Source organism: Silurus aristotelis (genome assembly GCF_946808225.1).
Source record: "Silurus aristotelis genome assembly, chromosome: 13".
Classification (NCBI taxonomy): domain Eukaryota; kingdom Metazoa; phylum Chordata; class Actinopteri; order Siluriformes; family Siluridae; genus Silurus; species Silurus aristotelis.
This window is the reverse complement of record NC_139586.1, coordinates 18,859,024-18,876,503: the sequence shown is the minus strand read 5'-3', so window position 1 is coordinate 18,876,503 and position 17,480 is coordinate 18,859,024. Positions and strand designations below refer to the sequence as shown.

The window sequence follows — 17,480 nt, the reverse complement described above, 5'->3', positions numbered from 1 at the left end:
ATATTCCTAATGAGTCCCTAAGAAAACATGTGGAAGAAAACTTTGAGAGGAACCATCCTCACCTAGGTGACCAGATCCAGGGAGATTATTGAGCATTCCCCTCTATAACTGTGTACTATAGTCAAAAGTACATTTGTATAACCGGATAATCGGATTTAGTTTTTGGGGACTTGGAGTGAACATGTACAGAAACTACACATAGAGAGTAACTTAAGCTCAGGATCAAACCCGGGATCCTGGAGCTGTGAGACGGTGTTATAACAGCAGAAGGTGCGGGTCTTTTTACTGTAAAATATTTATTTAAAATTATGCGAGCTAGTACATTCTGTTCCCTGATATTCAGGTTTGCGACTGAGGATCTTTCTCAGCTTTTGATGTGTGGATCGTAAAGAGCACTCTTTATAATTAATTGCACAACAAGCAGTTGTTAATATATTACCTTTTCACTTGCCTCAATGTCTTTGCGTTATTCTGATGACTGCTCAGATTTGCTTCAGTTGTTCCAGGGCCATCACTCTTTTGACCTTGTGTGGATTGTGGCTCAGTTCTGATCTAATTGTCATTTGCTAATCCTCTTCCACAGACCAATCCTATTGACTATGGTAATAGGCTGTGCTGAGACCTTTGACCTAAGCGGGTCAGAAGTGCACATTATGATGTCATGTCGCATGGCAGGGTTTTGTTATGGAGCTATTTCACTTCGAAACATGCGAACATTGCTCATTTACAGTGGAGCACTGTAAGAGGCATTTAGTGGTTTCCAGTACAGTTTTACATTAGGTGTTCCTTAGAGATGGAATTATGGTGGACCTCTGGTGACTAGTAATAGATAATTTCATATTAATGACATTCATACCTCTCTGGGTGATATTAAACATTGACTGGGTAGCAATCAATATGTAAAATGCATTCTCTTGGGTTCCATTACTTTATAGGACTTACTCAGACTGATTGAAAATCATTATAAGGTTTCATTTTTGGCATCTACATCAGATTGTGTGTTTTAAGACAGATTATTTACATATTTACTGAAATTTCCCCACTGTGGGAGGAATAAAGGTATATCTTATATTATTTTAGACTGATTTAAAGAAACAGCAGCACTAACAACTATGAAGTGAGGCTAGGGCTTATTTCTTTTTAGCTCAGATTGTAGATCATGAAGCCTTTTAGGGATTTGTTAAGTTTGCTTTGATAAGTTTTATTTGTCATATGTACAGATGTCAGTGACAATGAACTGAGTGAAGTGAGTAAATTGTTGTGATTATAGAACGACGCCCCCTAGCTTTTCTTTTAGCCAATAGGGTTTCAGAAGACTTGTATACACCGGTTATATAGCCTTTTTTCCCCAAACAAAGTAAAGGCTGCACAAAAAATACAGGACAGGAACGTAAAGGTCTTTGCATACATAAAGTAAAAAGGACATTTGTAATGGTAGGGTGAGCTTAAAATTACATATAATAGGTAGCAAAAAAGAATGTGGACACTTTTACCCCTATTTATGGTTCTTTCCCAAAGTTTTGCCACAGAATTGGAAGCCAATGATTGTCTTTTAGATTGTCTTTGTTTGCTGTTTTGTTACATTTTCCCTTCATTGAAACTAAAAGGCCCAAAACTTTTCCAGCATGATAATGCTACTGCGTACAACATGACCTCAAACACACTGACTAACTAAAACCAAATAATACCCCAGACCTCCTCACCTGACTCCGGTGCTCCATGTTGGATTCTGAATAGGAATAGGATGCAACAAGAACATAAAGGATAGTCAATTGTAGACATACTTTTGGCCATACAGTGTACCTTCACAAGCTCTGAAGCTTGTGCACTGGACATCATGTACTAGTGTTCCAGTGCTCCTACTGGTGCTAAAAGCCTTTCATGACAGTTTCCACAATGATCATGAGAAGATTGCCTTGCTCAAAGTCCATTTGAGAACAAGTTGGTTTGAACACTGCTCAAGTTTACGATCAGTCACAAGTATTGCGCAGTCCCTCGGCTTCTATCAATATTACATGTATTTGTGCAACAAATACAATTTTACATATTGAGGAAGCCAGTTAAACATAATCTCTACATAGCGTGTGTCTTATGTTCAGTGTTTTTTTAAACCTGGTATGTGAAGAAAAAGGACAGAATTAAGTCAGTAGAATATAATAATTTGCTCACATCATTCTTATTATGCCACCGAGATACAATGAGTTCAACCCTAATAGTTTGTTCAGCCATTGTTAAATATTTGATTTTATTCTTCACTGTACTGATGTCTTTTTCTAAATTCAGTTCAGACATTGTCACAAAGCCTTTTCTCACATGCGTGCGCACACACACACACACACACACACACACACACACACACACACACACACACACACACACACACACACACATATGTGTATATGTATATATATATATATATATATATATATATATATATATATATATATATATATATATATATATATATATATAGAGAGAGAGAGAGAGAGAGAGAGAGAGAGAGAGAGAGAGAGAGAGAGAGAGAGAGAGAGATAAACAAATAAATTTATGCTTATACATGTATCTTTAATGAAGTTATCCTTTAACCTTTATGTGCGTCTTGCATTTTAAGGGAAAATTGTGAGTTCATAGAGACAAAAATCATGAGGTTTGGAGGAGGAAGGGTGTGTGTGTGTGTGTGTGTGTGTGTGTGTGTGTGTGTGTGTGTGTGAGAGAGAGAGAGAGAGAGAGAGAGAGAGAGAGCGAGACTAGAGCTGCGTTTATGGCTGTTCTCACAGTAGGGAGTCTTTAGCTCTATTTACTCAGCCTTAACATAAAAAGGAGGCTTCTCAGTGTGAAGAGGTCTGAATTTCAACTGGAAGGAAATAGTAATCCAGTAATCCAGTTAAATCCAGGGGATACATTATAATTAATTTGCTATATCAGATGACCTGGTAAGGTCTGAAGTGGTCAGACTATATAGAAACATCCCTCTGGTCTGATTTGAATCCCCTTTAAGATGCATTTAATTTAATTCAACTATATATTTTTTATTAATATACACATTAAAAACACATAATAATATAATACCTGAATAAAATAAGGTAAAACATGACCAGAATACAAAACACAGTATTTGTAACATGTATGTTTCCATTTAGAGGAAAAAACCTGGTGTGAATGTGATGCTTTTGTGCACCTTCACCTAATACCGTGTAAGTGCTAGGGGGTGCTAATGACACTTATTTTGCAATAATAGTAATAAAATCAAATACAAAAATTAAAAATAAGTTACAGCAGCAAAACAAAAAAGTAGAAACATAATACAGTATATACAACACAATGTATAAATACAAAAGAAGAAAAAAGAGACCACGAGTAAGTAGTTACGCTATCAAACATATTGCACATAGATTATATTGCTCGGTTTTAAATTAGTTTACGGTTTAAATTATTTCACAGTTGAAATTATATTAATAATGAGTTACATATGCAAAAACCTTTATAGTTATTGTAGTCTGACTTTTTCTGCCATCTGTTTTTCACTGCTGCTACAAATTCCATTTCATGCTGCTGCACATTCATTTCTCTTAAGATATACCTTAATATGTAAATTTATTCAAATTTCGAATTTTTTTTTTTTTTTTTACTTTAATCCTTATTGTTCTTTTTTTACTGTGAGCAACTGCAACCAAACAATTTCCCAATAGGCTCAATTTAGTATTCTAGATTTATTAATTTATTTAAAATTCAGAAATAATTACATTACAAGTATACATTTCAGCATCAGAAATGAGTCCTTACAAGCTTATCGCTAATGAGCAAGCCAGTGGCAACAGTGGCAAAAGAATCTCTCTGAAATGGTATGAGGAAGAAACCTAGAGTGGAACCAGAATCAGACAGGAACCCATCATCATCTGGGTGACACTGTTTGTTAAAATTCCATCATTGTTGAGATTAACAAGTGTTCACTGATGTACTCTTGAATGCACAACTGGTAATGGTAATTGCAACCCTAAGCCACTGTAGAGGTTTATATTAGTTTATACTGTTTATACTAATTATAATCCAGTTATTACTAACTACTGCACCAAAACCAGAACTCAGTTCCACTTGGTGTCAGGTGCCTTTCTCTTCATATAAAATTACATTTGCTGAATTGTTTTTTTTTTTTTTTTGCAATCAGATAATAATGTTGATAGCAGTCAGTTCAGGACATGCCATGTTTAAGTGATGAAGTGAGTGTTAAAGTGCTGCTGCTGTTATGAGTTTAGTAACTTGGCTTTATCAGTGTTTCCTTGTCTTATGGCTTAATCCGGACATCTGTTTCAGCTCTTCTAGAGAAGCGAGCGAGACAGACACAGACCATTGGGGGAATATTAGTGGAAATGTAATTGGAAGAGCCAGCATATGGTGCTCTATTCTAAACACACAAAAAGTGAGCATCTCAGGGCAGTGTTACTCGGGTTCCGTCATGAGCTCAGCCTCTTCTGCGAGAGAGGAAAAAAAAAGCTTTTTTGTGCCGGACTAATAAAAGATTATAAAGCAGTTCAAACCATGTTGTATTATACAGAACTAATTAGATATGCAGGTGCTCTTGGTTAATCCTAGAAAATGTGTAAATATTATGGAATTTCTGAAGGCTGTGAGAAAGTAATTATACTTTTCCTGCCTTTAAAATTAAGCCCAGATGTTTTAAATCTTTTTTTTAGAGCATTGCTTTGTCATTCGCCACTTACAGTGGAAAACACTCGCACTACGCCTAATTAGACAGCGAGACCTAGAATGACGATGCCACGCAAGACCAGCCGTTTCGTTTATAATGAATCAAAGTAAAAGAATGATTTACGACGTAGGACAGACATGTCCTCACCCGTGGAGTCACGCTACTCAGTCATATCTCACAGATGTACTGTCATGCCGAGCTCGCATGCATTCCCACCAGAAGGAAGTGTGGAGTTTTTTTTGCCATATATTTAAAAATAATGATTTTGGCACTAATAGACATGTGCACCAACAGAGATCCTGCCAGTTTTATATGTAATAATGTTTTTGTCTTATTGTCTGGAGATTTAAAGTTTAAATCTGTAATGTGACACAGCCATCCAAGAGAGCATAATTCAATTCAATTTCATTGTATTTGTATAGCGCTTTTAACAATGGACATCGTCCCAAAGTAGCTTAGTGTCGTATATTAGTCCTAATAGGTTTATCCATAATTAACAATCCAGCGGCGACACTGGCAAGAAGATATGAGAACGTATGAGGAAGAAGTCTCGAGACGGACTAGAAGGGAACCCATCCGGAATCTGACTATCCATTCCAATTGAAACCCCAAGCCATTGTAGCAGACTGTTTATATAAATTATATTATTTACAGTCCAAATCCATCCTCATGGTTCTTAAATTTAACCCTCCTCAGTAAACTCATGGATCTTTAGGCTGTTCATGTGGAGCCATCCTCAGCTGCAGAGAGTGTTTTTTAAATTGAATAAAACTCCAACCAGAAGCAGGTTGTCAGGGTGAATCAGGCAAGTCCGGAAAGAAGAAAAGGACAGGATCACTGAAGAATGTGTTGCTCGACAGAGAGAAAAACAGAGAAAGGAATCATGGATTATCAGATGTTCTTATTGTTATGTAATAATTAGGTGTCCTTCTTGTTATATAATAAATAATTAAAACCAGCAAGTTCACCCTGATGTGGTGTAGGAAGGACAGTTTTCCTCTGGAGTGTCGTCTGCTGCCTCTGTGTTCAGAACAGCTGTACTGCTGAATGTAAGAATCATACAGTGTCAGGGTGTAAATTTGGTCCTAGATTATACATAATAATTTTTGAGTAGAGTTTAGTTTAAATGGTTTAGAGTTTAGTGTTTTTTTTATGTGTAAAATAAATGTATAAATAATATTGTATACTATTTTAGATATTTTGAATAGACCTTTTAAAATAAAATAGAAGGAAAGGCAAGAAAATTACTAAAAAAGAAAAAAAAAACTATGTATTTTATTAGTAATTAAAAAAATCCTTAATTATGCCTATTTCTATAATTCTATTTCAATGTATATCCTATACAATTCCTCAATAGTTTTACCATTTATCATTTAAAATGTAACAATATAAAATATTTAATAAATAAATGATAAACACATCTTTTTGATAGACTTTGCAAACTATATGGCATTATCATGCAGCATTATCACAAAGTTTTACAAACCGGCCAAACTGCAGTTGTAAATAAAATTCTAATCAATAAAACACTTAGGAAAAATATTTAAAAAAGTAATTAAAATTAGCATAAAAAGAAAATGAAGCTCACGTTGAAGTAATCCTTCAAAAACATTACATTTTGGAACAAAGAGCCAACAAGAGTTCATAGAAGAGTGTTTTGCTTTTTCCATTTTAAAAAACGATTCAAAATAGTACATTTTAAAACAATAAACAAAAGGTTTCAGCTCGTGTAAATAGTATGTAAATTGTCATTACAAGTTTATTTCGATTTATTTATAAACCATTATACACTGACTCATTGCAATAGATCATTTTTTATATTTAATTTTAATAACTGTAAATATAACTTGCTTGTGTTTAGAATGGATAATATAGAAAATGATACATTGCATTAGATTATCATTGAAGTGCTTCATTTTATCTAAGGTATTTTTGTGCTTAACTCAGCAAAAAAGCTCTCTGCACTGGCAGATATGAAAATAAACTATTTGTACTTGTTCCTATAAAGTATTTCTGCTATGTGGTTAAACACAAAATTAATTCAGACATAAAATAGAAGAAAAAATTTTAAATTATATAATAATTATATATATTATATAACTTTGTTACTTGCATCAACCTTTCAGGTTTTAGTGGTTTGCATTCAGCTAGTGTGTGATATTGGAAGGATACGATGGCTTCATGTCTCTCAGAGGAAGCACGCAACCTCTCAGACTGGTGCTAGTGGGGCAAGTAAATGGGCTACACAGTGTGTATCGTTTCTGTGCCGTAACTAAACTCTCAAAACTGTTTTCATTTTCTCCTAAATGCCTCTTTCTGAAGCTGTAATCGTGCAGTTAGTTCAGTGTGCCAACTCAGACCGGTGCAGAATTTAGAGCACTCGTCCATTTTTAGAAAAAGCATAGCCACTTCATAGCGATGGTTAACTGCGGTTAATTCAGCATACAGTCGTCAGTGTGCTCAAGCATGCTGCATCTATTTTTCTCCAAAAGCCCACGAGTGTGTTTATGAGCTGAATGTGTATGAGATTTCACCTCCCTGGTGTACCTGTGTAAATAAACCACGCTGCAAGATATAAAACCTAATCGACCCTGGGAATGCTGATATACCAAGGAATGGGATGTAATCAGGATGTGTGGCTTTTGATAAGCTCATTGTAGTTGCACTGGATCAGTTTTGTTTAAAGAAAGTGCTCTTCAAATCACATGATTTTTTTTTTGTGGTCATTGTCCATCCCTTGTGCCCCATTTGATGTACATTAGTTGGCAGATTTTTATTTTCTCTTACTCGTCAGATTCACTTTTCATGTCAGTTACAAGGAGCTTTACATCTTTACACTTTATGTATATAAACTGTGGTCATACATGACACAGATTTTTTTTTAATTATTATTATTTATTTTTTTGAAAGAGTTGTTTGTGGCCATTTCAGGACTCAAGAGTGCAATCCAAAGGTCTAATAAAGAGTAATTGACTGTGGGGTGCTATTGTTTTCTTCCCCCGTCAGTCACAGTAACATCAACCAATCAGTGTCTGAGAGCTTGTGAATGGAAAAATCAGCTATGGTTAGAAATTATTTAGAAAAATGGGTAAAAAAAAATGGATAACATTTATCCAAAAATACTGTACATGTTGGCTGAAACGACAGAACACTCTTGAGAGTTACCGTAAACTATATGTTTATGTGACAGGTATATGTTGCCAGTTGCTAATGCTTTGCCTAAAGCGGATTTCTAGATTTCTCTACCTAGACCTTTAAATGACTAGCTGCCTGGTAGCACATGTTAAAGCTTTTACAGAGAGATACACATTTACAGACCAGAACACTTGTGAGCTTATTAACAGATTGCGAAGCACATGTTTGTGAGGCTTTTTTTTTTTTCTTTTTAACTAAATGACAGCATGCGAGGTGTGAATTACGCTTATGGCAGTGGTTGCTTTTCACACAGTCGCAGGAATTCACACGCAGCTTGAATACATGCACATATTAGCTTCTGATAATGTAAACTACAGCATATAGAGCATTCCAAAAATGCAAGTTTGTAAAATGAATGTATTGTTTTATCCCAGATTTGCTTCAGATAGTGAAGGCATGCATGGTGTCTGCTTTTATTTTGCCTTTTCTCTTTATCATGGAGCTAATCTACAAAACAGAGAAAAACATACATTTAACATACATTTTTACTGCTAATAATTTGTACGCAAAATACTTCTCTAAATTAGCATATTACTTTTTATTAGGATGATGCAAGGAAATCGCAGCATTAAGCTGTTATTAGAGAACATGCTTGAACACACAGCACCATTAAGACCACATATAGTATATCAAAACAAGAAGAGAAAGAAAGTATTTTTTTGCCACAGTACATCCACCATGCTTCACTGTGTAAATAATATGCTCAGGGTGTTTGTAAAATATATTGTCGTCGCCCCCCCCCCCCCCCCCCCCGATCTACAGTGCTGCAATCGTATATATAACTCACATTTTTTCATCTTTTTAATCAACTGTGCTCTTCTTGGCATTCTGATCTGAGTTTGGCTTCTAACTGCTCAAGGCATACTTCAATACCAAACAGCATCGGAATCCACAGCATACAGTACATGTGTGAATATGCTAATTATCTTTCCTTTCTATTTCAGCCACACCCCGTCATACTTAACCACACTTGGCTGTCCTGTTTAATGGCTTCTCATCTGTTGCCCTGGTAACGGAGGAGATGAGAGGGAAGGTGTGAAAACGGTTGAGACAGAAGCCGCTGTTGCTCACTCTAACACGCCCGAGATGCGATCGTCTCTCACAGTTCGGTTTCAGACCACCGACCGAAAAAACATTCGTCAGGCACCAAGTGTTAAAACTTCCAAATATAACCCACTGTTTTCATCTGACATTTTCAATTACATTCAGAGCGCAGTAAATTCCTGCAGCTCCTGCTGACTCTCAGAACAGTAATTACTGTGGAACAATGGAGCGTCTGCAGGACTCAGTGTGTGGGATGTTGCTGGTTTTTTAGTTGAGGTTGAGCGAGTTGAGTGGAAAATGACATATTACATTGTAGGCACTCTTGGCTTGAGCCGCTGATTATGCAAGTATTGCTCATTGTTGGACGAACTTGGCGTCCCCATTGAAGGCTGCTATTGTAAAGCGTGCTTCGGTTTTCACACGGCGTAGGAGTTTCAGGAACCATAAACTTTCACGCACAAAGCTGATCTCTACAGTTTGCTTTGATCATGAAGTGCATTTTGTCTTCTACCCCCTGTTTAATAAGTCTTTCTGGAGTTACTCCATTCACAGTCCTGGCCTAAGCTAAAGCTCTGCGAGGTACCTGGCTGTGACAATACATGATCATCTCCAAACATTCTCCCTGAGGTCATAGATACAGTGGGCTGCTTTCAGAATCGGTGACTTAAGTAAAAAAGATGCCATATGCACAAAAAGGGTTTAGCTATGCCTAGTCAGAATTGAGTTACACTCATTGTTAAATCAATTTTGTGGGGACCCCTTTAAGATTATGCAAATCACCTGTGCATAGTTCACACCTCTGTTAAATTTGTGAGTAGAAGATTTTTAGGGTTAGTTGTCAGTTTATCATGTGATAAAATATAAAAATCAGAAAACAATTTATATGAAAATTAAAGAAGAAGCTTTAAATGACTTAATAGGAATAGGCTAATAGGATGATATCTATCTAATAGGAGTATAGTATTTTTTGCAGTATATTGATGTTAGAGTATTCCTAAATATCTATAATTATAACTGTAAATATGCCTCAGTGTTTTCAAGGGATTTATTGCTTTTCTTCCCACATTATGACTGATGGATGTTCCCCACTAAAATATTGGGTATATTGTAGGCTAACAAAGCACTGATTCAGTTAATTTTTTTCTATTTTTGCAGGATTTGGATAAAACCCATGAAGAGTTACGTTCTGCTAAGGACACGTTAGCAGACAAAACATTCACAACCAGATCACACAGAACTTTTGATATTTTTTGGAAGATCAAGGTGGCGAGAATGGGCCGTAAGAAGATCCAGATTACTCGCATCGTTGATGAGCGAAACAGACAGGTGAGCTACTCATCTTTATACTGTACATCATTACTACAATGGGAACAGAACAACACTCATTCACACATGGATAGTTAATTTTTTCCCCGATTCGATTCTCAATTGTTAGGGTTATTTTTGTGTTACATATTCTGCTGTTAACAGTTTGGATTCTCTTACTAGAGAAACAGAAATGAGGAGACACAGAGATGTACACCATAGAGCTAAAAGTTTGTAGACATGTAGCCTTCAAACCCATATGTAGTTATTCCAGGGATTATATAAGATGTATTTGTATGCATTTGCATTGCAATATCTTAAAACTATGCAAAATCTATGTAAAGCATATGTTTTTTTAAGAGTGGATTAGTAGCCATATTGTCTCCTAATTATACACATGATTATAAAAGTACAATATGCACATGGCTATATAAGTATAAATATAAAATTTGTACACATAACAAAAATGTATATACATATGAATCAGTTGCATTAATAAGACCTCATGTAAACTTTCCTATATGGGATATAACCTTCAATAACTTGTATTCTGATGTTTTGAAAGTGAGTTCATTAGTTATGCCTTATGTTTGGGTGTCTACTAGCAGTAAACATACACAATTTATTCTTAATTTCCTTTCATTATTTGTGTCCTTTTAACATTTTGGAATCTTTTTATGGATAAATGGTAAAATGGAGAAATATTTCACTTTTCATTTAGAAATCACAGATTATTACTCTGTAGCTATATAATTGCATGCACATGCCAGTGTGTCCAGGAAAATAACACTTAGAGTATACTTTCTACAACTCCGCTAGACTAATCAAAAGCAAAGAGATAGTTGTTTTTACTTAATCTTTTCTGCAAATCATGACTAATTATTTGATCATACAAAAATATACATTAACTCTGTAACCCAGTATTACAATTCCCAGAGTTACTCAGAGTTTGACAGACACTCCAGAAATGCACTTGGGAGGGAAATTAATAAAGGAATCTAGCCTGTATACCACTGTGTTCTGATACACTCTTGCTCAGTAACCCCTCTTTTCCACTGACTGGTGGAAGAGCAAGAGGCAGACTGACTCTGTGGCACTGGGAGGAGGCTCACCCACACACACTGTGCCTCTTGTCCCGGGTCTCACTGGACCTGCTGTCCCTGTGCTGTGGTTGGAGTAATTAGAGGAATGAATGGCTCCATATCTCTCATTAGTCGTCAGAGTCAGTCTGAGGAGGCATATAGCGTCTCTCTCTCTCTCTCTTTCTCTCTCTTTCTCTCCCCCCTCTTCATCTTCCTTCCTCCTTCTCCCTCTCTTACTCTCTTCCTCTCCCCCTCTCTCTCTTTAACCCCTGATGGCCATCACTCAAAATGAAGCCGCAGAGCCAAGCTGGAATTCACCTATACAGCCTTGTGCTCTAAATATAACCCTCACACCAGCACAACAAACCCTATCTTGTCTGGAAGAGCTCAAGTTTGGTTTATTATGTGCTTAATATACACTGAACCTCTTTTAGACATGAAGAGCACCTCCCAGACTGGGCATCTAACCCGCTCACTTACTGACTCCCTAAACCACTCACACACTCCCTTCCTCCAACCACTTATTCATTCACTCATTCACACACTCACTCACTCACTCCCTCAGCCAACTACTCACTCACTCAATCATTCATTTAAACAGCCATTTCCTTAAGCACACACTTACCCACGCACCCACTCACTCTTTTTCATAAACACTCACACACTTAAATACCGACTTATTCAGTCACTCACTTACCAACTCAGTCAGCCAATCACTTACTGATTCTCTAATTCAGTCACCTCATTTTTTAATTAACACATTTACTCACTCACCTGCTCACTCTTCTATTTGTCTACTTATCCATGCACTCACCCATTTACTCACCTCCTTACTCACTATCTAACTCACCCATACACTCATATACTCACTCCCATTTATTCTCCACATCCCTCATCTATTTGCTTAATCACTCACCTGCATACACACAAACTCATTCACTCACTCACCTGCATACACACAAACGCATTAACTCACTCATTCACTCCCTCACCTGCATACACACAAACTCATCTCTCACTCACCTTCATACACATAAACTCATGCACTCCCTCACCTACATACACACAAACTCATTCTCTCACACACCTGCATACACACAAAATAATGCACTCATTCACTAACCTGTTTTTTCACCCTCTCATTAACCTTTTTATCCACTCACTCAGTCACTGTCACTGTACTCACCGAATAACTTATGCTGACTAAAGATTTTCCAATAGGTGGCGCTTTTTTGCTTTACTTGTATTTTTACTGAGTAGCCTAATTCGCTTTTCCTACCCAAGTGACACCAAGGATTTACTGCACTCATTAACTAAATGCCTACAGCCAAAAGAGTATCTCACATTATAGATGGCTTGAAGAAGGAACATGTCTTTTCTCTGTCTGAAGGCTGTTCATTTTACATAAAATTTATAACATTCATGAATATTATATGATTTCATTCTACTCACACTTGCCTGTTTTGTCTCACAAAGGCTTTCAGACAAAGGGAAAAAAAGACAAAAAAGAGAAAAGTTTTAAAGTGAAAACATGTGCAGGATAACAGAGTATGCACTACTGGTAAAACGTTTTGGAACACCAAAGCATAGTACAAATTAACAATTGGACATAAAAGTAATTATGGAATTGTTTTGTTTAACAAAATCAAAATGTTTGACAAAAAAAATCACCTATTGCAGATTTAATAGCCAAACATACAGGTGGCATTTTTTCTATAGCAGTAATCAAATAGGTTCCTCCCAGCATTGTTGCAGAAGGTCCCATAAATGTGTTGCATTTGCAGCTTGCTTGGTGAGTTCATCCCAAACCATTTCAATGGGGTTTAAGTCAGCAAACTGTGCTGTCATTCCCTAAATTGGAGCCTACAGTCTTGTTCTTTTCTTCTAAAGCAGTTCTGACTCAGCTTGGATGGATGTTTTGGGCCATTATCTTGCTGTAGGATGAACCCCTGACCAGCAAGGTATATACCAGGGGGTATTACATATTGCTGCAAAATGCTGTGGTAGTAGTTTTGGTTTAGGGCACTCATTCTGTGCAAGTCACCGACTCTAGATCCAGCAGAAGAGCTCCCGATCTTCATAATCCTTCCTTCATGTTTGACAGTTGGTGTCTCACACCAAGGAACCATCCTCTCACCTACTCTATGGCATCCAAAACTATGTGTGATGAACTTAAAAAAAATTAATTACCGTATTTTTCTGACTATAAGCCGCTACTTTTTCCCCCACGTTTTGAACCCCGCGGCTTAAACAACAAAGCGGCAAATTTATGAATTTTTTCTGGGTTTTTCTGGGTTTCACAAACTTCAAGCCAAAAAACTAAACCCCATAACATTAGACCAATGAAATTTCCGAACAGAAACGAAAAAACGCACCTCACCTGTGTTCTGAGCTGCACGGCTTCGGGAGAAAAAACTTCCATCGGGTGATTTTTAAATGCACGACGATGCCAAAAGATAAACTCCCGAGAGAAATAGTTGTGAAAGGAAGGAGGAAGACAGTGAACAATGACTTCCTTGGTAGGCTACTGTTTAGATACAAGCTGTTGTAACGCGTTGAGTCTGGGTGAAGGGAGAGCTCGCTAACTCCAGTTGCAACAGATATCATATAAGCACGGACAGGTTTCCAAAACTCAAGCTTTTTTTTTTTCTTGGCAACAGCGTTATGGGTTAGTTAAAGAAACTTAGAAATGAGCATCAGAAAATAATAAGCATATAATTCTCAGTCTCACACACACGCAGTAATACCGGAGGAAAGCAGTGGCATGCTGTTCCCAAAATACCGCTATGCTCCTAAAGGAAGTGCAAAATATTTTTTCCCATTACACCGTGTGTAGCGTGTCTTTCATTAAAGCCTGTGTAAAGTACATTAGTGTAGACATATTGTAGGCTTATTTATGTTAAAAATAAAAATATTTGTAAAATTCAGTGGGTGCGGCATATATATGTGTGCGCTTTATAGTCCGGAATTTACGGTAATTTTTCTAGTCTTCAGTAGTTTAATGTTGGTTCTTAATGGCCCAGGAAAGCCTCTTTTCCTTACTTTGCCATCTTAATAATAGTTTTTTTACTGCCACCCAAACTGTCAAACCTGCAGTTCAAAGTCTTCTCTTCACAAATGAAACGAAGACTTGCTTAGTTTGACCAGTGATTAGCTGTGCTTAAAGCTGTTGTCCTCTCATGCTTGTTGACTTGTCTTCTGATTCTGTTGTGGCTGTCAGAGCTCTTCCTGTCAGAGTTTTCTCGTTTGCCTTATGATGGTGTGTGAAATTGTACTCACCGACACTTTGTCTTTCTTTGCAATTTCTTCAAAGGAAAGACCTACACATTACATGGACAAAGATATTGTGGCATTTGACTTTTCCAGCAAAATGTGGTTCTTCCCCAAACCATTACCACAAAGTTGGAGGCATGCAATTGTATAGGATGTTTTTGGATGTGGTGGCATTGAATTTATTTAATTTAATTTTTTTTTTTTGAGCTAGGAGACCCAAATGCACGCTGGAATGCTGACTTCATCCCAGTTCTCCTCACCCTACATCAGTTCCTGACTTTACTAATGCCCTTGTGGCTAAATAAGAACACATCAACTTCTTTTTCTTCTTCTTTTGGCTGCTCCCGTTAGGGGTCGCCACAGCAAATCATCTAAATCTGGCCTTTCTAATTTTTTTCTCCAAAACGTCCATTCGTGCACGGTCCCTCTAATAAACTTGTATCTAATCTTATCTATCGTGGTCACTCACAATGAAAATCTCAGCATCTTCAGCTCTGCTACCTCCATCTCCACCTCCTGTCTTTTAGCCAATGCCACTGTCTCTAAACCATACAACATCTCAGGTTTTACCACAGTCCTATAAACTTTTCCTTTCACTCTTGTAGATACTCTTCTATCACAAATAACTCCTGTCACTCTTCCCCACCCACTCCACCCTGCCTGCACTCTTTTCTTTACTTCTCTAACACACTCTCCATTACTTTTCACTGTTGACCCCAGGTACCTGAACTCCTCCACCTTCTCCACCTCTTCTCCCTGCAACCACACCACTCCACTGCCCTCCCTCTCATTCACACACATGTACTCTGTCTTACTCCTACTGATTTTATTCCCCTTCTCTCCAGCGTGTACCTCTACCTCTCCAGGCCCTTCTCAACCTGCTCCCTACTCTCATTAAAAATCACAATATCATCCGCAAACATCATAGTCCAGAGCACACAACATCAAAAAGGTTTTTTAAATGTTATTACTAGGGCTGCAACAATGAAATTTGTTGTGAATGAATGCCGTTATCGATTAGTTGGGCTGCTCGAGTTAGGGGTTAGCGTGACGCAAGATAACACAGCCATTCGTGAAAAGTGCAGGTCAACCGGCAGCGGGAAAAAGTGTGCGTCCCAAGTCATCCATGGCGACAAAGTACACTGTAACCTGTAAGTTATGAAAAGCGGAGCTTGTGAGGCATGCAAGTACCACACTGATGCACAAGCACATGAAAAGAAAAAACACTGGAGTCACGGATGAAGGTGAAATATCAGCACGGTAAGCAAAAACTGTATAATCCTTATCATGTAAAAATTGTATCGTTTAATGAAGTGATATTCTGTAGTGTTTGATAACTTCAGGACAGTCGCACAGGATATGTTCTGTCGTGACTCACGAGCATCAGGTTGTGCAATCACCTCGCTCAGGACATAGTGATGGATTCAATTAAAATGGTGGGAAAACAAACACTAAATCTAAAAGCAGCAAATAACAGCAGCAGTAAACGATTACATTTTTAGTCACTGTTGTGTTTATTTTTTTCCAGCTAATGCTTTGCATTTATAAACCAATGCGTATTTTTTATTTTTTTTAATCACACCTGCATTTCTCTGTTCCTTTCTCTTTTTGATATCATTTGTCTACTACAACAATAGCTCGTCTGTTATTAAACGTGATTTACTGCGGCTTTACTACGTTCAAACGCTTATTTTCACTGTCTATTAAATTAAATTTATGCATATATCGTTTAATTATTATAAAGAAATTTATTCATTATATATTCTAGATGCTTATCTTTACAGCTAAACAAAATGACTGTACTTTTCTTAAACAAAATTGTCAAAACAATGTTATATTTTATATACTATATATTTTATTTTTTTATTTTATTTATATTATATATTTTATATTTTTTTGAGCATGGTTATCCACTTTCCATCTGCATTAATCATTGAAAACAATACAAATGTTGATTTACACAAATTCCTTCACCTTGCATACTAAAATGTTTTTTTGTTTTTTTTTACAGAAAGAAACAACCCAGCATGAGTAAATTTGGCGAAATCCCCCAAGCACTCAACAAGTGGCCACAATAAGCTTTAAATTGTCAAAAATAGTAATAGTAAAAATAGTTACATTTAATATGTGGCTTTTGAATTTTTTTTTAAGTACACGTTTATACATGAATATCCTGAATTAGGGTTTTTACATAGATATAACAAGCAAAATATCTAATGAAAGAAAAAAAAGAAAAAAAAGAAGAAAAAAAAACTTGAGTAATCGGAAATATGAATCATCCAATTAATCAGGTATATCGAAATAATTGTTAGCTGCAGCCCTATTTATTACAACAGCAAATAGTAACCAAATGTGAAATCTTGTACAAAAAGTACAGCGCAATCTTATAATCAGGTGTCCACAAACGTTTTCCATGTAGTATATATACTGCAGTATAGTATAGTATAGTATAGTATAGTATAGTATAGTATAGTATAGTTTTAGTATAGTATAGTGCAGGGGTGGCCAACCAGTCAGAGACCAAGGGCCACATTTTTTACTGTGTTACCGCAAAGAGCCACATCATACAAATGGGCACATATAAACATCACCCATCCCTTACTCACACACACACACACACACACACACACACACACACACACACACACACACACACACACACACACACACACACACCTCTGCTCAGCCAGGTTTATTGTAAATGTCACACACCAACATGATAATGACAGAAATTGACTCCTACAGTACTAAGACCACAGGCCAGTCATTTTCAACAATGAACATTGTTGAAATGTTCACACACAAACTCTCACAAACTTGCAGTTAGTTTCGGTATGGGCAGATTTGCTTTCGCAAATGCAGCTATCATTGTTTCT

The 17,480-nt window shown here is 36.8% G+C and overlaps 1 protein-coding gene across 4 annotated transcripts in view; it reads left to right on the top strand.

The window, feature by feature from the left end:
• Positions 1-17,480, top strand: part of LOC310735938 (myocyte-specific enhancer factor 2A-like) — a 40,702-nt gene that overhangs the window by 8,060 nt on the left and 15,162 nt on the right. For all 4 annotated transcript variants that reach the window (XM_083559249.1, XM_083559251.1, XM_083559250.1 and 1 more), the window contains exon 2: positions 10,100-10,270. In XM_083559249.1, the coding sequence (XP_083415375.1) occupies positions 10,217-10,270 (54 nt within the window). In that variant the 5' untranslated portion in view covers positions 10,100-10,216. The remainder of the gene's footprint in view (positions 1-10,099; positions 10,271-17,480) is intronic.